The sequence below is a fragment of the Delphinus delphis genome, chromosome 1 (assembly GCF_949987515.2).
Source record: "Delphinus delphis chromosome 1, mDelDel1.2, whole genome shotgun sequence".
Lineage (NCBI taxonomy): Eukaryota > Metazoa > Chordata > Mammalia > Artiodactyla > Delphinidae > Delphinus > Delphinus delphis.
Window position 1 is genome coordinate 183236221 of NC_082683.1, and position 25463 is coordinate 183261683.

At 57.4% G+C, this 25463-nt stretch overlaps 1 protein-coding gene across 1 annotated transcript in view; it reads right to left on the minus strand.

The window, feature by feature from the left end:
• The window catches only part of LMOD1 (leiomodin 1), a 32083-nt gene extending 12413 nt beyond the window's left edge, over window positions 1-19670 (minus strand). Inside the window, exon 1 of the mRNA XM_059998931.1 lies at window positions 19244-19670. Coding sequence (XP_059854914.1) covers window positions 19244-19504 — 261 coding nt within the window. The 5' untranslated portion in view covers window positions 19505-19670. The remainder of the gene's footprint in view (window positions 1-19243) is intronic.
• Between the last annotated feature and the right edge of the window lie 5793 nt (window positions 19671-25463).

The window sequence follows — 25463 nt, forward strand, 5'->3', positions numbered from 1 at the left end:
TGGAGAAACTGGGAAAGCACACGGCAGAAACAAACAAGTCGCTTTGGCCCTCTGCTGTCCGCCGGGCTCGGCTGCCCTGAGCGCTTGCAATTCGTCCCAGGCAGACGCAAGCCAGTGAGTCTGGAGAAGGCTGTAAAGGGCCGCTTAGATGTGAGCGTTTGCCTCCTGTCCCTCCTGCCACCCCTGGGACCTCAGTGGGACCCAGGGAGTGAGCTGAGCAGTTTAATAATTTTTAAGTAGCTTGTCTCAATTGTAGTGCTTATAATTATTATAAGCGATCGTTTCCTTCAATTTTGACATTGCTTTGTCCCAGTTATCTAGGGTTCATATTCCACCTTTCTGTGGCAACTCAATTTTACATAGTATTTTGAAAGGTAATTGTAACGTCCCTGGGTCCCACTGAGGTCCCGGGGTGGCAGGAGGGACACGCCGTCCTCTTGCCCAGCTGTGAGAGGGGGCCTGGCTCTCCCACAGCTCCTCCCGCCTGTTCTGGACGGAGGCCTGGACTCTGCTCTGCCCCAGGCCCCGAGCTCGGCTCCAGGCTTCGAGTCACCATCTTGAAAGGCTTAATTCCTGGACGAGGGGCCTCACACTTCAGTTCTGCTCTGGGTCCTGAGGAATCTGGAGCCAGTGTGGGGCCGAATAGGGAAAGAGGAGGGAGGAGGCAGCAGCAGGCGCCACGTCCCCGGAGCGGACCTGGGATGGCAGCCCCACCTCCCTGCTCCCTCACCTGCCTTCCTGACACCTCAGCACCCTCGGCACCACTGTGCTGGGGCCAAGCTGGTCCCCTGACCGCCTCACTGCCCTCTCCAAGCCACCTGCACCTGCAGCCGGGGCCATCTCTCAGAAATGTCACCTGGTCAGTGGGGCCGGGCTTTTGGGATGAGCCCCAGACCCCTGAGCAGGCCCACAGGTCCTCGTGACGTGGCCGCTGCCCGCGGCTGTGCCCCGCCCCCTCCTGCCCGCACTCCGGTCACCGTGCAGGACACACGGCCTGGCTGCCTTCGAGGTGCTGTTCATGCCGTCCAGTGTTCTGTCCCCCCACCGCCTGCCTGACTGTCCTCCTCCCCCCAACTTCTCCTCCTCTGCCTCATTCTTCTTTTTTTTTAATTAAAAAAATTTTTTTAATATTTATTTTTATTTACTTGGCTGCATCAGGTCTCAGTGGCGACACTCGGGATCTTTGTTGCGGCACACGGCCTCTTTGGTTGTGGCACGCGGGCTCAGTAGTTGCGGCACGTGGGATCTCAGTTCCCTGACCAGGGATGGAACCCGCGTCCCCTGCATTGGAAGGTGGATTCTTAACCACTGGACCGCCAGGGAAGTCCCCTCCTCCTTCTTTTTAACTTTGTATTTGGGGAAACTTCAACGGTTCATAAAACTAGAGCATAATGACCTCCTGGCAGCTCAGTCATCACTGTCTGCCCACCTGTGTTTCTCTCACCCTCACATTATTTCAGGGCAAATCCCAGGTATATCGCTTCATGCACAAACAAATCAGTGTGTATCTCTAAAAGATGGCAACTTTTGAGAAAGAGAGCTACGACACTGTTCTCTTACCTAAAAGGTTAATAATAGTTAATTCCTCGGAATGGACCATCAACATGCAGCCCAGGCCCTGGGCCGGGAGCCCCTCCCGGGTGGCTGCCCTGTAGCCCTCTCTGCGCTGTCCTGGGACTAGATGGTGAGCGGCTTGAGGGCAGGACCGGCCCTTTATTTCTGTCCCCGGCATCTGGCCTGGCCCAGTGCTTTGCATGTAACAAATGTTTGCTGGGATGGAATGAAATATTTCAACCCTACCTATGATGTCCCTACCACTTAGGTTCCAGGGACTGAGAGCTCAGTTCCTCCTGAGGAAGCCAAGCCTTTTTTTTTTTTTTGAAGCTGACTCTATGGCAGGAAGCCCTCTGGCTCCACCCCCAGGGTCCCACAGAACAAGGTCCCCTCCACCTGTCACACTGAGCCCGTCATCCCAGTCTGACCAGAACTTTGTGGATCCTGGTTCCGCTGTTTCCAAGTTCGCACTCCCTCTGGGCCTCAGGTAATCCACAGGTCTGGTGGATGTGCCTCCCAGACCCCCACGCCCGCAGGACAGGGCAGAACGGACGACAGCCCTGCTGGCCTCGGGGACTCCCCACGTTCCAGGCCCCCTGTGCCACCGTGAGGGGTCTCCCGATGCCTCTGGACGGACGGGACCACGGGGATGAGGGACTGCTGGCTCCAGTGCCACCTCCCCCGCTGCTGACTCTTCCTGCAGATTGTACCCCAGGAAAATGCCACACCCGAGCCTCCATCCCCCAGGCCTTGGGCACCTGCAGGTTGTTCTGGAAAGTTCCCTCTTTCATGCTGCGGGGTCGTCACGACTCCCAGAGGCAGCTCCCTTCCCGCAGTCGAGGTCAGGGAGCTGCAAGGGAGCTGGGACCCCCTTGTAGTAGAGTGAAAAGGCTGGGTCTTCCCGTTTGAAACACACTGGTGGGGGAGGGTCAGAGCCGGGGACCAGCCTGAGCACTGAGCTGAGCCTTTAAGTCCCAGGACAGCTGGGAGGTGGGTCTAGTCCTTCCACTGCAGGGAGAGAAGTCGAGATCTAGCTGCGGGGGCGGGGGGACTTCCCTGGTGGCGCAGTGGGTAAGACTCCGCGCTCCCAGTGCAGGGGGCCCAGGTTCGATCCCCGGTCAGGGAACTAGATCCGACATGCTGCAACTAAGAGTTCACATGCCACAACTAAGGTGCCCGTGCGCTGCAACTAAGGAGGTGGCGGGCCGCAGCTAAGGAGCCCGCCTGCTGCAACTAAGACCCGGTGCAACCAAATAAATAAATAAATATTAAAAAGAAAAAAGTCTAGTGGGGGGAGGCAGCGAAGAGGATGTCAAACCCTTACATCAGGGAGGCCAAGCCCCCCCCCCGCCAGTACAGGACCCTGTGTCTATGCAGTGGAGGCCGGGCCAGGAGGACATGGGACTGAAGCGTCATCCCAGGGGGCCTCCTTCAGAGGGCTCAACTGGGACAGGAGACACGCAAGGACTCTCTCAGGGCGAGGGTCAAAACGGGCAAAGCACGGGACTTGTTGGGCACGGGGTGGAGGGGCTGAGACCAGAACCTTGCCCTGGGGCCAGATCACTCCAGACGCCAGAGTTCACGCATGGGCCTCACATGATGGGCAACGGAAACGCACACTTTTAGGCAGGAAGGTGACGGACGGTCAGGTTGTATTTGGAGAGACAGCTCTGGCAGGACGTGATGGGACCCCAGACCGAGGCTGACAGCGCCCGCCTTGAGGTGAATTCTATGCTCGTTTCTGGGGGACAGTTCATAAGATTTGGTTAAGTGGGGAAAGCCCCCGGGACTTCAGCTCGGTTGACAGGAGAGATGGTGATGCTTTAAAACCATGGCGAGGAGGGTGGAGGGAAGGCGGGTGGGAAGTGGGGTGACGGCGGTTTGGGCCGGGATGATGGTTAAATGCCCAAGGAGCTGGCTTTAGTTAAGACCGACGGCTCAGGACAGAGACCTGCACTTGAGACGCACATCTGGGAGTGGCAGGTGTGCAAGCAACAGTGAAACCACAAGAATAAATACGGCAGGTCTGGAGAAGGAGCGTCAGGAAGACGGAAGGGATTTGAGGAAATCGCCACATTATTTCATGAAATAAACCCGTGTCCTCTGAGGTTAGCAAGACCCCAGTGAGATATACACCTCACACCAACTAGGGTGGCTATGATTAAAAAATAAATAAAAACGTCAGATAATAGCTGGTGTCAGCGAGGATGTGGAGAAACTGGAACTTTCATACACTGCTGGCGGGAATGTAAGATGGTGCAGCCGCCTTGGAAAAGCCTGGCGGTTCCTGAAACAGCTGAACACAGTTACCCTGTGACCCAGCAGTTCCACCCCTAGGTCATATATATACCCAAGGTAAGTGAAAACGTGTCCACACAACAACTTACACACGCATGTTCACCGCAGCATTATTCATAATGGGCAAAATGCGGAAACAACCCGGATACCCATCAGCTGCTGTGGTGTAACCATAAAAATTAATATTATTCAGCCATAACGCTAATGAAGTACCACGCTCCAACGGGGATGAACCTTGAAAGCACGATACGTAGAAGGAGCAGAGCCCAGAGGCCCCGTGCTGTACGGTTCCACGCACATGAGACGCCAGCACGGGCGCACCCAGAGAGACAGAAGGCAGATGAGCGGTCGCCAGCGTCTGGGGGGGCGGGGGCGGGACCTGGGGAGGAGCTGCTCGTGGGTGCGGGGTGTACTTTGCGGCAGATGGAAACATCCTGGAATTAGATAGTAGGACTGGTGGCACAACTTTGTGAATTACTAAAAGAACCACTGAACTGCACACTCTGAAACGTTGAAGTTCATGGTATGTGAATTCTATCTCAACGAAAAATGGGAAGATAATTAAAAGAGACCTTGCTCTTTATCACACAATGATGGGAGGTTATACTGAACAAAATCCTATTGTACGTACCGTGTTTATCTTCTCTTGCTTTAATTTCTAAAGGATAAAGATTCAATAAAGAACTGAAACTATAAAACGAACCTATGTGCCTGGGACCATCAATGGAACACCATATTAGACCAGCCCCACCCAATGGAAACATCATGGGAGTTATACCAGCAATTTTAAATGGTCTAGTAGCCACGTTAATACAAAGGAAAAAGAAACAAGTGAAGTGAATTTTAATAATGTGTTTGTTGAAGTTTCAGTGCCCTTGAATTAGAAGGGGCTGAGTCACTAACCCTGCAGATTGAATGTATAAGCACTGACTGAACTTGACCTTGAACCCATCACATCCTTCTGTTTCCCAGCGTCCCAAGAATATGCTCACGTGTGCACGCACACATGTGCACACACACCCAACGCCACGTCAGACTTCCCTCTGTGAAGATATGCATTCGGGACACACGCAGGAAGGGTTGATGACATGATTTCCTAATAAATCCTGTGTTTTTTAAATAAAAAATACATGTTTGGAGCCCATCTGAAAATGATTTCCACGTGTGATCAATGTAAAATTACTAGTGAGCTACTTCATTCTTCCCGATAGGTCTGGGGCGTCTGTGTGACTCACGCTTGGCTCCCAGCGGCCACACCTCCAGCTCGGCAGCCCCACGTGGAGGGGTCCCCGTGCCGGATCCCGAGTGACTGCACTTCCCGTGTGGGCCGTTTGCTTCCCTCTGTTTATTCCCATTTGTGACGAGCAATAAATGCCCTAAATAGTAAGGGCTCCTGTGATCCACAAAGACCCTTAGTGACCCAGCGTCCCGGGAGGGGGCGAGTGGAGAGACCACGGCCTCCACCGCAGCGGCTGCAGGACCTGGGGTGGAGGGGGTGCGGGGTGGCGATTCCGGGGCCGCAGGCTGGGTGAGCGAGCCCTGGGTCTGCATCAGGGAGAAGCCATCCTGGGACCACCGAGGGCAGGGTGGGCCGGGCCAGCTCCCGCCCCAGAGCACAGAGGGCTTCCAGGCGTAGCACCTGCCCCAGGAGGGTGCACGGCAGGCATCCGCCACTCAAGGGGGTGCTCAGAAAGGAGGCTGAGAGACAGACTCTTTTTCTGTGAACATGAAGTCAGAAGGAGGTGTTCGAGAGCGTCCCTGGTCACCAGCTCGGTGACCTCCTCAGCCCCAGCTCCTTTGTCAAGCAGGTTAAAGCCTGTCTAGCCCTACACTGCAAGGCTGACGGGAGGAGAAATCAGACGGCGCCTGCGGGAACCCACAAGACTGGACAGGCCGGCAAGCGTGAGGTTCCCCTTTGGAGCCTGGACAGCTGGGGCTCGTGGGCGGATGTCCCAGGATGGCAGCTGAGAGCTCACCTGGGTCAGCTGAGCCGAGACACCCTTCCTCTGCTTTTCTGGGGGAGGGAACCGGTACCACGAGGACTTGGTACCTTGGGGCGCCTTTGGGGCAGGGCCTCGGAAGCAGGAGGATGGACCAGTGCCCTCCCCTCCTTGACATCCTGCCCACACCTGAAATTTCCCAGGCTGGAGACTTGATTCTCTCTGTCAGGAGGAACAACTCTTTCCTCCCAAGTCCGAGGAAGGCCGGGCACGCCAGTTCTGCCACGGTGCACGCAGGTGACTGGTCCTGGGGGGGCGGAGGGCTGCCCTGCTTGGCAGACGTACCAACATCAGGAATTTGAGCCTCAGGAAGGAGCACGGGTGGCCTCGCGTGTCCCTGTCCCAGGATTAGCCATCGGGGAGTCTTTTCTCCCCTTCCCTAGTCGGTCTCGCCCATCTGGCGAGAGTCTCAGCTGGGAAGTGTGTCAGTGGCTCTGTTTATCATGGGGTTTGGCTTAGTCTCTCTGGGGACAGGCGCCAAAGGCCAGGGGAAGGAGCCTGCGTCTGCGGATCCACTTGGGGACTTGGAGAGTATATTTATTGGAAACCATGTAAGTGTCCAAATATAGGCAAATGGCTTAACCCGGCCATACGATGGACCATAATACCCTCTGAAAACGATGTTCAGGAAGAATTTTTAGTGACATGGGAAAATGACTACTGTAATATGATAAGCAAACAATAATAACGAGCAGGAATCAGAATGTATGTGAATATGTGTGTTTGTGCATAAAGGTGTCTCAGCTACAAAAGGAAAAGTGTGTACGCACGCCTGCACTCAGGAAATGTGACCACGGCTGACACCTTTAGCTAATAAGACAAAGAATTATCGGTTATTTTCTCTATTTCCCCTGTTTTGATATTGTCTATAATGAGCCTTATGACATTACAATTATAAATTGTTGTTTGAAGAAACAGCACCTCCGTGCTCTGTGTACCCCTGTTTCCTCCTGCCTTTAAGGCAAGGATTACGGGGACGGAGAGCAAAACAGAAAGTCTCTCTGACCCCCGACCTGAAGGAACCCTGACCATTGGGACACTGGCGTCTTCAGCATCTGGGTCATCAGTAGACACTTTCCTGGTGATTTGGAAATACATTCTTTCTAAATAATATACAGGGATAGGCACGCGGAAGACTCTGCCGTTGGAGTAGGAGAGGCGACCCATCGGAGGACACTTGGTACGAGGAAAATGGCTTGAAGTCAGCCCTTGTCAAAGGAGGTTCCAGGAGCTGCCCTAAGGCGTCCACTGTATGTACTGAATTTCTTTCTCCTCTGTATTTAGAATGGGACCAGCTACCTAGCATCTTTGGGAGAACTGAGGACACAGTCACTCAGTTTTCTGCAGGGCTTGGTTCCCTGCAGAGCCCTGGTGAGAAAAGCTGACCGTTTATCTACAAGGACCTGCTCCCGGCTCTGCTCCGGCCTCACAATCCTGGCTTCAGGAGGGCCGGTGTGCATCTGCCTGGGTCAGGACTGGCCCATCCACAACCTTCCCAGTTATCACACCCCCACGTTCAGACCCCCAGCCGCCCCACAGGTGGGCCTGCGACACTGTGACCGGGGCTTTGCTCCCGCTCCAAGGGGAGACCTGCCTGGAGCCAGTTCTCTGCAGGAGCCACGTCACCTTCTCTGGATCTAGAGGCAAAGCCGCAAACTTCTCCAGACATTTTAGGGGAGAAACCAGATGGTGGGCGCTGACAGCCCCAGCTGGCTGGGTCTGGAGCTAATCATTGATATGCTCTTTAGGGTGTATCAGTGGCCCCCGAGACACAGGCGAACTGGACTGGTCAGGCTAAAAATGTCAGCCTGTGATCTCAGGTCCCTGGAGAGCCATTTAAGAGAGGATCCAGAGAAGGAAGAAAAATGGAACAAGTTAAAAATGAGTCCTTGAGTCTCGTTCTGTGCAGAACAAACTGAGGGGGAAATACGGCAGTGACCTCTCCCAGCACTGGGGCCGTAGGGTGCAAACTTGTGGACCGATTTCAGTGGCTGTTTACAGAAACTGGAAAAAAAGAATCACCGCCAAGTCTCTCTCCATTTGGGGATCTGGACACAAAATCATATTTTCCAGTAGTCTCCGAAGAGCACAGATGAATAAATAACTTCTGCAGGTCCAGTCAAGCAGGACGAGAACGGCATTTGCAAACTATTCATCCTCTGTTCATTCAACGTTCAGATGTGTTCTGAGCCGGGCCCTGCACTCACTGCTGGGGAGCGGGGCTGGGTGAGGGTCAGGCCTCGCCCTCTAGACGTGCGGGGAAACACGGGCACAGGCGATGCGGGAACACCGCGTTCCACGTGTGCGTGTGGACAGCCGTGTCACGGCTGTCACCGGAGCCGAGCCTCCAGGGAGGAGGATTATCCGGGCTGGCAGGTCAGCACAGGCACAGAGGAAGGAGAGGAAGCCCCTTTGTGGGCCACCGTCAGGCGTAGACGTGGCAAAGGGTGAAAGTCAAGGGGACGAGCATTAGTAGCCGGGAGTCAGGGAGGTGCTGGCTTGCCCAGGGCGCCCTGGGCCGCCAAGGAGTGTGGGTTGGTGGTGGAAGCCGTGCGGAGCAAGGGGGTCTCACGCAGGACAGTGTTGGGGTCGAGATTGCATTCAATGATAAGACGCTGGCAGCTCGGGGAGGATGGATTCCACGGGCAGAGGAGGGGGTGGGCGGCGAGGTCATGACGCGCGATCTGAGCGACTGGGGAGGTGGACCGGAGGGGAGGACAGCGCACCGGGGTTCTGTCGCCAAGAGAAGCCGGGACACGGGCAGGGGGCTAGGCGGCCCCCCTGCTCACCAAACTACAGAGGAGGAGGAGAGGCGGGCCCGGGCTGGGGCGATGGTTCATTTATTTTTGGACTAGTTGAACTTGAGACACTCGAGGAGCACAAGAGGCAAGTGAATGCTCTAGACTCAGAATGGAGATCTAGGCCAGAGGGAGTGGGCGGGCACAGGGGCTGCGGCCAGAGCCCTGGCCACAGCGGTGTCTGGACACCAGGGGAAGATGGGGAGGGAGCAGCTGCGGAGGGAAGGAAACCAGCGCGTTGGTCAGGATGCCAGGGACTGAGGTGGCGTCGGAGGGCGCAGAGGAGGCACGCGGGACGAGGACTAAAAAGCCAGCCCCCAAGGCTGTCGGTGCAGGGGCCAGGGAGCTGCGGTGAGATGGTGACTGTGGGGCTGCTTCCTGCAGGTTTGTTGTGAAGGAGGAGAGATGGGGCCGGAGAGAGAGCAGGGAGGCAGGCTGAGGAGAGACGGGCAGAGACAGACACGGACAGACAGACATAGAGAGACACAGAGAGACAGAGAGACACAGCGGGAGGGACAGAGACAGAGAGACACAGAGGAAGGGACACAGACACAGACAGACAGACACAGAGAGACAGAGAGACACAGAGGGAGGGACAGAGACAGAGAGACACAGAGGGTGGGACAGAGACAGAGACAGAGAGACACAGAGGAAAGGACACAGACACAGACAGACAGACACAGAGAGAGGGACAGAGACAGACAGAGACAGAGAGAGAGAGACACAGAGGGAGGGACAGAGACAGAGAGACAGAGACAGAGGGAAACAGAGGGAGGGACAGAGACACAGAGAGACAGAGAGAGACAGAGACAGAGAGAGACTGACTGAGAGAAAACCGGTGTTTAAGGGAGCAAAGGTTGCAGAGGACACAGGAGAGAACAGGATCCGAACAGTGCCTGGTCCAGAGGAGGGCCGTCTTTTCCGTGCTGAGATGGGAGGGAAGGGGGAAGATTACATACATGGACGCCTACACGTTTTCAGGTAGCAGAAGAGGAATTTGAAGGTATTCCCACCCGAAGCCTTCAAGGTTCTCAGTGAAACCTGGCGCCAGGTCATCCGCTGAGGGTGAGAAGAGAGCTGGGACAAGAGGGTTCCTAGAGGAAGGCTGGCTTCTGGAAGAAGAGGCGGATGTGCGGAGGTTTTCTGGGCAGCCGGAGGCCTGGCCGCGGCAACGACGACGTACCCACCACGTCATTCTCTCCAGGTCTGGGGAGCAGCTGTGGGGCGGGGCACATATGCCAGGGGGTTAGTCTCCTGCCGGCCCAGTGACGAAGGTGGGGGCCGAAGCATGAGAACCGAGGGTAATGCTGAGAATGACCGAGTAAGATAGAAGCTAAAGGGGAAGATAAGCAAAGTCGAAAAGCCTCCAAACACTGATGAGAAGTCTGTCCACACTGGGGCCAAGGATGGAAGGGGCCACCGTTTCTGGGAAAGTTATAGTCTGGGGGTGGAGAGACCCGACCCGGGCCTCACTGCGGCATCCAGGTCTGAACAGAGTGACTGGTGGGCGTGTGGGAGGGCAGGATGTGTCCCAGGACGTGAAGGCAGGCGGTTGCCCTCAAGGATGGGCCCCAGGAGAAATGACCACGGTGGCTATCACTTACTTAAATGCCTACTGTTTGCAAATTGCTATGTTAGACATTCTGCAAACTTGTGTGCCCCACCCTCACAGACACTCCAAATTAGATAGGACCACCTCTATTCACAGGCAAAGAAATGGGAACTCCATTCTGTTTTCTGGGTGGCAGCAATGCCGCTCACAGGCACATCCCCAACAGAAATGAAATCGTAAGTGCACCCAAAAACGGACAAAAGCGTTCCTAACAGCATGGGTTGTAATATCCCCCAAACTGGAAACAACCCATATGTCTAAACAGTGAAACGATAAATAAATTATATTTATACAAGGGGTTACTACGTGTAGCGGTGAGAGTAAACAACAAACAAAGCTACGGACGACATGGATGCATCTCACAAACATAAAGACGCGGGACAGGACACACGCTGTGTGACTCTAAATACATGATTTCAAACGGGCGAGCTAAGCCTGGGGTTAGACGCCAGGGTGGGGCTCCCGTGGGGACGGACGCCTGGGGCGATGCCGTCAACGCGCTGGTTCTTGTTCACTTTGTGGGAATTTGGGAAAGTCTGTATCTGTGCTTTGTACACTTTTCTGCACGTGTTTTATATTTCAATAAAGACGTGCGCTAGAGAAAGCATCCTCTCTTGTCGATGAGACACAGGTAAGACACTGAAGAATAAGATGAAAGACGGTAAACCTGGAGAACGTTCGGAGCTCATCTGAGGCTGCGCGGCTGCTGAACCCTCTGGCCGGGAAAGGAGCCCGGGGCCCCTGCTTGGCCTGCGGGCCTGCGGCCCAGGGCTCGTCCCACCGCCAGCCATGCCGAGAGGCCCGGAGCCCCCCACCTCCCGCTGGGCACGATGGCCTTGGGGACAGAGGATCGGTGCCCCGGAGTGACAGTCTACTGGGTCTTGGAACAGCTCTGGCAGCTGTTGAAGCTGATGTTCAAGGCCGGGTTTCATGTCTGGGGCGTCTCGTGTGTCCCTACCTCACCAGGAAGCACTGAGCATTTCTCTCGGGACCTGAGGCATAACCTCTGACCTCTGACCCCAGCCTCCCAGCTTCTCCCCTTCAATCCACCCCCGCTTGGCGGGGCGTGTCTTCCCAGAGCAGCCCGGGTACCTGGCCCCATGTGAGAGGCCAAGCTCCCCTCCCCCCCTCCCCCGACTCGCCTTCCTGACGCATCGTGCCCCCCTCCGCGCCCCCCCCTCAGTGTGGGAGGTGAGGCCCCACCGTAGTGCGTCCCGCCATCAAGGTCTCCCTCTCTACGGACCCTCCCCAGCAGCACCGAACACGCTGTCATAGCCCATCTTTTAAAACTCCTCCCGTGATCCGTGTTTACCTCCAGCTGCTCCCCACTAGAACAAAATGCAGAAAAAACAGAGAGCCGTGTCTGTGTGCTCCATTTGCCGGCCCCGCCATCCTCCTCGAGTCTTAACCTTCCAGAATCTCTCAGCAGGAACAGACGTGGCGCCCCCCCCCCACCATGAACCCCTTTCACCTACTTCTAAGAAACGGCTCCGAGCCTCCGCCCTCCTCCCCAGCCTCCTTCAGGGCTCTTCCCCCTTCTCCAGCGCCTGAAGCGTGGGAGGGACGGAGACTGGTCCTCGGCCCTGGCTCTTCACCCACACTCGCTCCCCAAGTGCCTCTTCCAGGGTTTTCAGCATCACCTCCACACTTCGGGCTCCCAAACGGCTCTCGTCGCTGAGCTCCAGACTCGCACCTGCGACCCAGCGCTCCCCGTGGGGCTGCTAAGCTCCACGAGCATTCTGCATCTGCTCAAATCCCCGGCTCACGTCAGCGAGCGGCGCCAGATATACCCGCAGCTCAGGCAGGACGGGTCACCTCACTCCTCTCTTTCCCCCAAAACGTCAGCCAGGCCTGGCTGTGCTGCTGTGAAGTATCTCCCGAATCTGACCACTTCTCGATCCTGCCCTCCTGCCTCTGTGCGTCCCACCGCTGGCAGAGCAATGGGTCCGCGCATTCTATTTTATTTTTCATGGAAAGGCATTTTATTTTAAATATAGCAGTGTGTACATTTCCTTTTGAAAACGGAGGTCAGACCACATCTCTCCCCTGCTCAAAACCCTCCAATGCCATCCCACCCTGCTTGGAATAAAACTCCAAGCTCCCACTGCTGCCCTGTAAGGCCCCGCCTCACCTGAACCTGCCCCGCCTCACCTGAACCCGCCCCGTATAACCTGAACCCACCCTGCATCACCTGAACCTGCCCTGCATCACCTGAAAACCACCCCATATCACCTGAACCCGCCTCGCATCACCTGAACCCCGCCCCATATAAACTGAACCCGCCCCGCATCACCTGAACCCCGCCCCGTATAACCTGAAAACCACCCCGCATCACCTGAACCCGCCCCGTATCACCTGAACCCCGCCCCACATCACCTGAACCCCGCCCCGTATAACTTGAACCCGCCCCGTATCACCTGAACCCGCCCTGCATCACCTGAACCCCGCCCCACATCACCTGAACCCTCCCCATATCACCTGAACCCGCCCCGCATCACCTGAACCCGCCCCATATCACCTGAACCCCGCCCCGTATCACCTGAACCCGCCCCCGTATCACCTGAACCCGCCCCCGTATCACCTGAACCCCCGCTCCGTATCAGCTGAACCCGCCCCGCCTCACCTGAACCCACCCTGCTTCACCTGAACCCAGCCTACTCCTGGCCTCATCCCCGCTCGACTGCTCCAGTTACAGGGCCTGGCTCGCCCTCTGACAGGCTACACCTGCTAGCACCACAGGCCTTGTGTTTGCTGTTCCTTCTAGAGCGTCCCGTGGCCGATCCCTCAGTCCATCCCAGACCTGCTCCCACGTCGCCTCTGGGCAGTGTCTTCCCTGACCCCTGGTAGGAATCTCCCCCCACCAAGACTATTGGTTATATACTCTTTCCTGAAACTAGGTTATTCTTCTTTGTAACAAACAGATGTTACCTGTGATGTGTGTATATGGTCTCTACGAGTATTATCTGTCTCACCCACTAGAATGTGAGCTCAGGGCCAAGGGCCTCTCTGTCTTACTACTGTCTCCTAGCGTTTAGAAATTGCCTGTTGGGAACTCACAAAATAGCTGGAGAATCAATGATTTAGTGGAATCCGCCTCCCTACTTAGAAACACAAACAGGATCCGTGAACCCTGCCTAAAAAGAGTGAAGGCGGGACAGGGCTCAAGGCCCCACCTCCAGGCCCCCAGCCCCCAGCCTGCCAAGTGCCTTCTCTCTTTTGGCCTCGCCGCAGGGCAGAGCATGCAGGATCCTAGTTCCCTGACCAAGGATTGAACCTGTGCCCCGAGCAGTGGAAGCTCGGAGTCTTAACTGCCGGACCTTCAGGGTCAGGGAAATCTCCCCGCCACAGGCCTTCCGTGCGCTTGCCTAAACCTCACAACTGCCCTATGGTGGGCTTTGCTTCCATCTTGTGGATGGGCATCTCGGGCTCCGAAAGGCAAAGGGACGGGGTCTGAATCCAGGTCCAGCTGCCTCTGGAGACCCTGTTCTGACCTCCAGACTCACTACCTTCTGCGCCAGGGATGTTCTACTTTTCAGGTCAGGACGGGGTCCCGCTGGCACTGATGCGACAGCCTGAAGGGGCTGTGGACCCTCCTGGGGGAGGCAAGAGGCGGGTGGGAGGGAGAGGGCGAGGGGCAGGAGGCCGTTCTATTCCTAGCTGTTTGTAAACGGCCTCCGGACGACCAGCTGGTCTTCTCTGCCGGGGACCCCAGAGACCAGGAGGGTTCACAGGCCCGAAACCTCCCCCATCTCCCTTCCCCCAGCAGCGTCCAGCCCGGAGCCTCAGCCCTTGAGCCTGGGGGTAAAATAATTAGGCAGAGGCTAGAAGAAACCAGGCCACGGGATGGGGGTGGGGCAGGAAGTAATTAAACTCCCCCCGCCTCCCTCTTTACTGAGCTCCCGGCCACTCTCCGCGCGTCCATCCAGTCCTCACTCCCACCGGCAGTAGTTTTTAACCTCATGAGAGATTAAGAAGATTTGGCGAATACCCAGGCATGAAGTCTGCAGGATTCAGGGAGAGGAGGGCAAGGTCCCTGTGCCACTTTCAGCACCTGGTCCAATTCAACCTCACAGTAACCCTCCAAGGTCACCTGACAGGTAGCGTGGTCGACTCAGGAAGCCACGTTAATGAGGCCTTTGGCCCAGATGGTCCTCAGCACCGTGAGTGTGCTTCCTTCCTGAGGGGACTCACTGAGTTCTCGAGCTCGTAAGGGACAGGAGCTGGGTCACACCTGGACACCTCGGGCTCCAGACACCGGGGGCTCCCCCCACCCCCGTGTCCTGGGCCAGCAAACCGTGGGGGGACAGACCCGTCTTCCTTCTCCCGTTATGCCAGGAGAGGCCTGGTAAACAAGCTCAGGCTGGTCTGGAAAGGCTATTCCTGTTTATCCGACTTGGCAGGCATCGAATATCAACTACCCCCCCACCCCAGATGTCTGACACAGATGCTCGTCTCTTGGGTGGAGGGAGAGGCTGATGGGAGCAGATGGTGGGTGCGGGCTCTGGCCCCACCCTCGCCCCTTCCTGCCTCAGCCTGGGGACCCCGAGCCCCCAGCCTACCCGATCTGGTAGCAACCTCCCCTTGGTCAGTGGGATGCTCATCCCAGCCCCGCCCACCTGCATCCCCCAGCACTGCTGCACTTTCTGCGTGTTCGGGTCTCCATGGTCCTGCCTCCCTGTCCGCCCGGCCCATCCATCCACCCTGCTGCCTCGCTGAGGAGAAGGCAAGCGCCCAGGGGCAGCCCAAGGGTGGCAGCAGGAGCTTCACTTGCTGAAAATTCATCAAACTGAACATTCTATGCATACAGAAGAACCTATATAATACGTGATTAAGAGCAGCAACTAAGACAAACACACGTGGATCCCACCACCTAGTTTAAGAAGTGCGCTTGGGCTTCCCTGGTGGCGCAGTGGTTGAGAGTCCGCCTGCCGATGCAGGGGACACGGGCTCGTGCCCCGGTCCGGGAAGATCCCACATGCCGCGGAGCGGCTGGGCCCGTGAGCCATGGCCGCTGGGCCTGCGCGTCTGGAGTCTGTGCTCCGCAACGGGAGAGGCCACAACAGTGACAGGCCCGCGTACCACAAAAAAAAAAAAAAAAAAGTGTGCTTTTTCACACTCCGGTTGGACAGAGGCAGCTTTCAGATCCAGGGTGGGATTCTGAGCTGGCCAGGCCATCGCCGGTGCCCGCTGGTGCCTCCCCATCACGTCTCCTGCCCCTCCGCCCGGCCTCCGGGGCTATTCTGGTTGTGTACCCATTGGGGTTAATCTCCTTAAGCAAGGAGCCATGCCGCCCAGTGCACACGGCAAAGGGCAATGGGACCTGCTGCTGCTGCTGGGCTCTTCCGCTTTCCCGTCGCTGCGGGGAGACCATGGATGCTGGGCTGGGAGCTGAGGCTGCGGGGGCAGGGGCCACAGGGAGCTCAGAGGCTTTTTGGGCCCAGCAGCTACTGGCTCATGGAGGTTCTCGAGTTTTCCCCGAGGGAGAACCCAGAAGGGCGTCCTCCACCCTGGCTGAGCTGCCCTTGCTCCTGCCTGGGCGCAGGTGCTAATCCCAGCCCCCGGCAGGCCAGGGAGGAGGACGGAGAGGCAGGCGGGAGGCCTTCTTTCCCACTTGGGAAGGAAAGAGAACACACGGCTGACCCGCTGGGATCCGGTTCCTGAAACCTGAGCCACGACGACGGTTTCACTGAACCCTTGGCCACACACCTGCCAGGGCCGTCTTCCACCTGGGCGGGAGGACCGGGATGACACACACTGGCCGAGGGCTCTGCCTCTTTACAGGGAGGGAGGGGAGCCAGGGATCAGCTCTGTCAAGCCCACCCTGACCCCCTGCTCACCAGGCCGAGCTAGCACGTGATCCCCAGAACCACACCAGCTGCACAAGAAAGCAGACTCGGCAACAATGTGACGGGAGGACAGGATGGGCCGGGGTGGGGCTGGCACAAGTGGCGTTGGAGGCCTCAGACCAGGCAAGGTGCCTGACACTGCCAGGGGCAGGGAAAGGCAGGGAAGACTCCCCGGAGGAAGTGGTACCTGAGACCCAAGGACAGATAGGAGCTGACCTGGAGGAAGCAGGGGGTGGGGAAGAAGCAAAGCGAGGTCCCTTCCACAGCGAGACCCACCCAGTCTGCATATGAACCTTGGGGACCCCGCCCCAGGAAGAGCCAGAGTGTAGCACCCACACTGGGCCCGCCTTCCACTCTTGTCTCTATGTATTAAATACAAAAACAAACAGCATTTTACTATGGAAGATCTGAAACATATACACAGAAGTAGAGAGATGAGCATAATAGCACAGTGCGGACTCACCACCAGCTTCAACACATCAGCAACTGTCTACCAGCGGACAGTCTCATGTCATCTATACCCTGCCCACTCCCCCCGGCCGCAGTACTTTAAAGCAAATTCCCTAATCCTAGCAGGGTTTTTCCCATAAGTGTTTTAGTGTCCGCATCTAAAAGATAAGGATCCTTTAACAAGTATGCCCACGAGCTTCCCTGGTGGCGCAGTGGTTAAGAATCTGCTTGCCAATACAGGGGACACGGGTTCAAGCCCTGGTCCGGGAAGAGCCCACATGCTGTGCAGCAACTAAGCCTGTGCCACAACAACTGAGCCTGTGCTCTAGAGCCTGCGAGCCACAACTACTGAGCCCACGTGCCGCAACTACTGAAGCCCGCACGCCTAGAGCCTGTGCTCCGCAACAAGAGAAGCCACAACAATGAGAAGCCCAAGGATCGCAACGAACAGTAGCCCCCACTCGCCGCAACTAGAGAAAGCCCGCGCGCAGCAACGAAGACCCAACGCAGCCAAAATAAATAAATTAATTAAATAAATACAAAAAAAGACAAAAGTGCACCCACAACACCGTCATCAAGTCAGGCGACGCCGGCTCCTTACTCTCTGCTTAGAGGCAGCTCCGGCACCGCCCTCCCAGCCCCTTGGCTCCTGGGCTTCTTGACCCAGACAGCCGACACGCTGGAGCTGCAGTTTTGCCTTCGAACCAGCCCGATGGAGTCGATGGAGTCGATGAGGTGGATGTTCCAGCCTCTCTGTGGGGATGAGGCGACCAAGGCAGGTCACAGTGCGGGACTCTGGTCCTCAGACCACGTGTTCCAAAGCAGAGCTTGTACCATGCTCGAGTTCTGCTAAGGGTGCTGACGAAGCTGCGTCCCCGGGTTTGTGCCCCCTCCCCAGGTGACACAGGTGACTCTGCCCACGGCCCGGGAGCCACCGAGCTGCATGGGCCCCCGGCCTGGGGGAGGAAGCGGTGTGGGGTGTGGAGGACCGACAGCCTCCCTCCAAGGGAAAAGGCCTAGGGGTGCCTTCCCCACAGGCGTCTTGTGTCCCCTGACTCAGACTCTGCCTGCGAGACAAGTGTCCACCTGGTGCTAACCGGCCGGCCGGGAGCGAGGCCTGTGAGGGTGAGCCCCTCACATGCTCTGCGGCCTGAACGCCTTGCTTTGGGATCAGGAGTGTTTCCTGCTTGTGTTTCACCTCCGGGGACCTTCGCAGCTGTGGGCTCAGAGCCTGGGGACTGGGTGCCAGGGGTCCAGTGGGGCGTTGACAGAGGTGCCACCCCCCCGGGAGCGCCTCGCTTCCTTCCGTGCGTCCCAGCAGCAAGTCCCCGCATCCTCTCATTTCCCACCGAGGCGGTAGTATCTACCCAGCGCGTCGGAGCTGCACCTGGACCTTGCCCACAGGATAATAAACGGTAACTGACCAAAAATGCTACCGCTATGTTAGTTCCCGGTGCACAGCAGAGTGATTTGATAGTTCTGTGTGTTACGAAACGACCCCTACCCTACCAGGGTTTTGGCAAAGCTTTAAACGCAGGCCGGGGTGGCAGGGGCAGGCCGGGCGCCAGCCCCCCACTTGCCCCAGCCTCTGCCCCTCTGCTGTTGCTTCCCAACCTCGAGGGGCCACGCGTGCCCACCGGCGGGCGCTGCGGCTAGTGTCCCCGCCGGACGCCTCGCAGGAGTTTCAGGTGATGGCGCACAGGGAGGTGGCTGGCGAGGTCCAGGCGGGGGGGTGGGGAGGCGGCACACAGCAGAGCAGTCTCCCCAGCAGACACTCCTGACCTGGAGGAAGGGTGTCTGCGGAGTCGTCCTCCGGCCGAGGCCAGGCTCCTTTGCCCCAAGAAAACCCACATATGAGCGCACGGCAGAAACCCGGGAAAACCCAGAAAGCCGCTTTGCTTAAGCCCATCCTAGATGTGCGCAGACGCTTCCCCAGCGGTCACCCCTGCCCCTCCTCTGTCCCCTCCTGGTGGCAAAACACCTGGTGGCTGGGAAAGAGCTTCATCCCCCAGCCAAGGGGCCTTACCCCCAAAAGGGGGCCTGCTCCCTCAAGAGTTTCCTCCAGAAAGTGGAGACCCCACCTCCCCCGGGAATGAGACGGACGGGAGCTGTGGGTGAAGGTGCAGACCCCACCTCCCCCGGGAATGAGACGGACGGGAGCTGTGGGTGAAGGTGCAGACCTTGGCCTGTCTCCACTGCCCTGGGAAGCCCACCTGACCAGCTGCCTCACACGGTCCACATGCCACGAGATGCCCAGAGGCCTTGAAAGCGAGCTGTTCTCCACAAGGACTGGACTGCAAGCCCAGTCTCCCTTCCTGCCAGGAGGGTGGGATGAATGGGAAGGAAAAAAGCCAGGTGTGGGCGTCCGGGTGGAGTCAACCCGACAGTGACCACCCCAAGGGCGTCCCCTCCAGCTCCCAAGTTGCTAGCAGCCCCGCGTGATACGTGGGTGCAGGTCCCCCCGACACATCCGACCTCTGCTGCATGAGACGGCAAATAGGGGTAAGGGGCTCACACGGCCAGTTCAGGGGATGACAATCGGTTCTGAAACATTGAATCCTTTGCCAGCGAGAACTCTTCTTCTAAGGAAAGAGCATCCTCATCGCGCGTCGGGGTCTCCCCCCTCCCCCTCCCTCCCCTCCCCCTCTTCTCCCTTCCCCCTCCCCCGCCCCCCGCCCCACTCACATCTATGGACATCTCCCTCTGGATAAGCTTCTTGGTCTCCTTCTCGCAGAAGTTGAGCATGGCTTCCCGGTTGTACACGCCCGTGGACGACTTCTCCGTCTGGTTCCTCTGGCGCAGCCCCACGGGGACGCTCCCGTCTGGGTCCACCACGTCCAGCTCCTTCTCCAGCTCCGCCATCTCCTCAGGAGACAGGGTGGACAGCAGGCTGTCGATGTCGGGGTCCTCGCTCACCTGCCGGCGATACTTGGCTACCTTGGACATCTTGGCAAAGTGGGCTGCTGCTCTCGTGAGGGCTGCGGGGAGGTCCTGGTGGGCCGGGACGGGGTGCGAGCCGATCTGGACAGAGCAGACCCCCAGCTGGTCGAGGACCTCGGCTCCCCTGCCCTGCCTGCTGCAGGTGCCCAAGTGTGAACGGGGGGCAGCAGCCTCCCCAGTCCCAGGGCTAGTGGACCCGGGCTGGTCCAGCCAGCAGCCAATAAGGCCCCATGACGGCCCGGCCCTGAAAGGAAAGGCCAATCCCCGGGCGGGGGCGGGCCTGCCTCGCTGTCAGAGCTGTTTGAAACTTGAGGACATTCCAGGGAATCTTGGAGCGCTGTGTGACCAAATTTAGCACAGAGCATTTAGCCTTTTAAAGACAAGGGGGCCACGCAATGAGAAAAAGATATAATACAAAAATGCAGAGGCTGGCAGAAGCAGGCGAGAGCCACGGAGAGCCAGAAATGCAAGCAGACAGGACGCGGGCTTCACGAGCGGCCAGCCCCAGGCCTGCCCTGTTCAAGTGCACACGTGACGCCTCCACCCGGGGTGGACGGCGCTGTGGTCAGCACGTGCTCCACTGACTCCTTTCTACTGTATTTGGTAGTGTGCTGGGGACTCCCCAGTGTCTACAGCCCCAGGAAGGAGCTCGATTCCAGGAGCCCCGAGCCACCCGGCCGTTCTCTCCTGCCGAGGAGGGCCCAGCATCAGAGGCCCCCGCCTGCCGTGGCCACTTCTTGAGAGAGAGTGAGAGAGAGAGAGAGAGATAAATAAATCCTCACTGTGTTCCTAGACTGAAAACTGGTAGGCTGTTTGGGCAAGAAAATGTGAGGTGCAGTAGGTCAGGGAACTCTGACAGGGCTGTCGGCCTCCACGAGCTCTTGGGAAGAGGGTTCCCACCTCCCTCCGTCCCGTCGGCTCCTTCCTCTGCAGGGGCACCTCCCATGGGGGCAGCAGGAGGGGCAGCAGGACCCTACCATGTGTAAATCCGGGGAAATATAACTGGGCTGTTGGGAGAGACCCTATTGCAATGGGTCTGGCAGGTTTCGTGAAAGGGCTTTCACTGCTCATCCCTCCTGCTGCCCTGCACAAGGCGCAGGGACATTCAATCTCCTGCCACAAAATCCCTCTAGAAGCCCTGCTGTAACCCACTGCGTAGCGCCTCCGATCTTTCCTGGCGTCGGTCCACCCTAAGCCAGAGAGAGGCAGTCACCCATCGGCATCCCTGCTGACGCCAGGGATGGTCTGGGAGAAAAACTTGGCCCTGGCGTTGACCGCCGGCTGGTCCCGCTTCAGGAGGAGCTGGGGCTGGCTGGTGGGACTGGAGGGCAGAGGCGAGCAGGCGGGCCGAGGGGAAGTGGGAGGAGGGGCTTGGGGGCTCCTGGGGTTGTTTCTTTTCAGAGGCGGGGCGTCCGTGGGCCAGTCGTGAGCATGTACTGATGAGTGCGGACCATGTGGCAGGCACCGGTCCAAGAGCAAGGGATGAAGCTAAAGGATAGAAAATCCATGTGGTCCCCGGCTTCCTGGAGCTTACAGTCTCCCAGTGAAGACAGTTAATAAACAAGTAACTTCGAACAGTTTATGAAAAGAAAAAGAAGAGTTTACAAAATGCCTCAAAAGAGCAGTGCAGGGGCCGCGGGGAGCACGACAGGGAGGCTGGTTTCACGGCTCAAGCGCGGGCTCCCCGGGCGGCCGACCTGCTTGGGTCCTGGGCTCCCTGCTCAGCCCACGTGGGGTTCTGACCCAGCCACCTCCTTCTCTGAGAGCCAGCTTCATCACCTATAAAACAAGGACAGCGCTGGTGCCAGGCTCGGAGAATGGTTGTGAGCGTTACACGTGAGCCACGCGGTTGACACGCCTGACGGGCAGTGGGCACACAGTCACTGTCTGTAGGCGTCATCATCACTCACTTCTTCTCCCGGCCCAGGTTCTGTTCTCCACGCCCCACCTCCTCGCTCACCTTTGTCTTTCCGTCCTTCAGCAGAAACCACCTTCAACACACATGCACGCATACAGCACACGCGTGTGTATGCACACTCATCTCCTCACCTCGTTCTCATCATTCACTCATTCATTCATTCAAGGGCGTTATGTTTATATCTCACCCGGCCAGGCGCTATAGGGGGAGAGACGCAAGAATAATTACAACGTGGTCATTCTCTTTTAAATGTGTCCTCTATTGAGGTAGAAAACTCCACGTACTAGAAGGCAAGGTGAACCAGGAGAGCAAGAAGCAACGGCCTAGAGCCCGAGGGAGACACGTTAACCTCGTGGGGAGGGTCAGGTGGCCCCCAGTGGGCACGCCGAGGCCTTGGGCTGGCCTGGGGCTCCAGGGCGCGTGGACAGAACTGTCTCCCCCCAGGCCCTCACGTCTGTCGGCCTCTGCTCTCACTTCCGCCCAGAAGAGGCCTGATCTCTGGGGCCACCCCAGCCAACCTCTTGACCCCGCCAGCTGAAAGCAGCTCTTTCCAGCCCCCGGCGACTCTCCCTTCTCCTCCCAAAGCCGAGTCACTCAGCCCCGGGCCACCTGGTTTCAGCAGCTAGTCTCCTCCCCCTGGTTCTAAACTCAGAAAACAAAGCCAGAGCTTCCACACTTCCAGGCAGGACTCCCGGCCTCCCAACCAAAGGTTTCTGCCCAGAAGCCCAGCATGTTCTCTGCTTAGGTCCCACGATGCCAAACAGCTGGCTCTCCTGGTGTGACTCGTCCAAGGCCTTTTGCTCCTAGAACCCAGGCTCCGGGCGTGGCCCGCAGACCCTGAAAGCCCAAAGGCATCACCTGTGGGGCCGGAGGACTTGGGCCCCTGCGGCGAGGGACCACCGCCCCACGCACTCTCCAGGGGCAATGGTCATCCCAGCTCAGAATCCACTTCCACCCAAAACAAATTCATCTTGAGTATCGGGATTATGGGATGGCCTCGTCCCCAGAGAAAACCCAGCATCGCTGTGCCAGACGGAAGGGAAAGGGACCCCAAACTCTGGCCAAAACCTGTGTACGTGTCGGGGGACGGGGACCAGAAGCAATTAACTAATGCTTAGGGTGGCTCTCGGCTGGCCGAGTGGCCCCAGGAAAGTCACATTTTGAGGAATACAGGGTGGCAGCATGGTGTAGCAGATAAGGCCACGGGCTCAGGAGTCGAATGACGTGGGCTCAAATCTGAGATGTGTGACTTTGTGTCAGCTATTTAACCTCTCTGAGCTGCAGGAAATGGAAAACGAGAATCTTAAAAGTACCTTGAGAAAAAAACATGCTGCACAGGGTTATGAAGGTATTAAATATATCAAACAAGGTGACGTGCACAGAGCGCGCGGCACAGCGCCAGACGCTGTAAGCACTCAGTGTTCGTGCTCAGTATACGACCACACCGGCTTTCTCCTTTTCAGGGAGCCTGGAGGTCTCTCTGGAGTAGCAGACTTTGTCTCTGAAGCAAGCCGCCGGCCTGGCCCCGCGCCTGGGATGGGCAGAAGTGGCCAGAGGAGAGCTCGGAGACAGACCACAGGCCGGACACGCCTTCCTGCAAGGAGGGCAGGGGGAGGAAACAGGGCAGAAGAGAGACAAGAGACTGCCTCCTCTCTCCACCCACGGCGCCCCAGCCCGGCTAAAACCCCAAACAGGCCCCAGTCACACACTGGAAGCCCAGACCCAGAGCTGGCTGTGGTACCAGCCTCACTTGTCCACGGCAATCTGACGGGCCAGGCGGGGCTGGGGGGCTGGGGCCACGTACATGGCCTGTGACCTCCTGCTGTGTGGAGCTCTTGAGGTCCCCAAACCTCTGGCTCAATGGAGCCCAGCCCACTGGGGGCCAGGACCCCCTAAGTGGCAGGCACGTTCTGAAAACGTCCACCCCTCTCCGAGGGTGTGGTCTGGGTGGAGAGAAGGGTTCCTCCCTCGCGCCCCTCACCCAAGCTGCTTCCAGCCTGTTCTTCACCCGGTGAGCTCACCGTCTACCGAAAAGACAGCATCCTTCTGGAAGGAACTCCCTCAGCTACTTGAAGAGAAAACTTTAATACATCATTATTACCTGGAAGGTAGACAGTCTGCTCCAGGGAGGGGAGGGAGAGAGCTGTCCCTTCGCTATCCTTTAGCATAAATACACCTGCTCCAGAGGAAGTCATGTCTGGAGCTGTCCCAGGCGACCTGCTTACAGCAACGCTCTCGGACAGAGGGGAGCTTCTGATGCTCGGATGTGTAGAAACGGGAGAGGTCTGTGGAGGACTGTCTCCCAACACACAGCAGACCCTCCCTCTGGCTCACACCACCTCCACGGCCGGGAACTTGATCCTCTGAGAAAGCCTCCTTCTCCCGCTTCTCGAGTTTCCTACCCTCCCAGTGGGACCAGCAGCCCACCTGGTGACAACGCTGAGTCCTTCGTGCTCCTGCGCCTCGTCGCTGGCATCCCCTCTCCCTCCGACCCCCCTCACCCAGCAGAGTCCTCCCAGTCTTCAGGCTCCGGCTTGACTGCTCTTCCCCCAGGACCCTTTTGCAAGCACACGCCAGCCGCCAGGGCTCTCTCCTGTCCGGATGCCGCTAGCATGTAGCACATTCTCCGTCACATGCTGGCATCTTATAGTTTTGACCCGACAGCTATTTCTCAAGGGCTTATTCTTTCTCTCCAAGTACTTTTGAAGACCCCGAGGGGAGGAACCACATGGATACTTTTAGTATTCTCTGCACCCCAGTCCTTACACTAAGGCAACTCTGAGCACAGGGGAAGGGGCTTACCGTTGATTTGGGATTACCAATCCCTGTTACTTTCTCGGTTCAGCACAACCTTTGTACCCTTAATATCTATCAGATGGCCCTGTCCCCAACCCTAGCCTCTGAAAGTGGTCCTTCCCAAAGAAAAAAGACAAGTTCTACTTGTCCAAGAGCAGAAGACGAAGGAAAGCTCATTGTGGGGTGAGGGACGGACGGGGTGGGCAAGAGGCATCAGAGTCACTGCTGGACCCGCCACCTCACATCCCTCCACGTGGTTTCTGAGGGAGGATCTTCCTTCCTTCACTTTGTTGGGTTGGGGGAATCTCATAGCAAAACGGGCCCCGGGTCACAGCTCTTTCAGTTCACACAGGGAGCTGCTTTCCCCAAAGCAACACCCGGAGGACCTGGGTTGCAGGGTTCCAGCATAGCCTCACACTGGGCCCAGCACACCGACTTTCACCAAACGTGCCCAGGGGTGTTGGGTCACCATCTCAGACTCCCCTCCCCTTCAGGCCAGGTCCCTCTCAAGGACCCCACTTCTTTCCTCTGCTGGTCTTGACGTCATTCCTTCATGTCACTGACCGTTCAGCTCTGCAGACGTCTTGAAGACTCACTACACTCTTTTCTTCCAAGATGGATAGGGATATTTTCCGGGGGTGTGGGGGGCACGGGGGCAGCTTCCTTCTCTAGCCAAAGGCCAAGCCAAGTCCTAGGCCTTGCCCAGACCCAACTGTCCGCTCCACCCTGTTATCTGCTGCAGTTACAGAAAACAGAAGGTGAGAAGTCCAAGAATGCTTGCTGGCCACGTGAGCAGTGCCCTCCAAAATGCAAGGCTGCTCCAGGAGAGGGACTGTTGGGATGAAGTGAGCCGGGTAACCAGAGCCTAGAGTCTGGCCCTGACTCAGCTTTGCAAACTCAGCAGCTTGGTATGATCACCGTTCCTGGTGACTGCTTTGATTCAAGGGAACCAACCTCACAAGAGGTGAGTGCATAAACCAATATAAACGTCGAGTGGACAGGAACAGTTATGAGCATTCTCTCTTAAAGGAAAATCCATTCAGAAACCAAATAACAATCAGAAGACTGCATAATGAATATGGAACAGGAGCTAAGGGATATTTCCTCTGGGTCCTGGTGAGACCAGAACCTCATGAGAACGCAAATCTCTAGTTACTGAAATACTTCTGCCCGCTAGGACCCTTGCTGCCTGGTGACTCTTTCCAGGTCCCTGGTTGCCCGTCTCCCACATTCTCTTCAGGCTGTCAATTA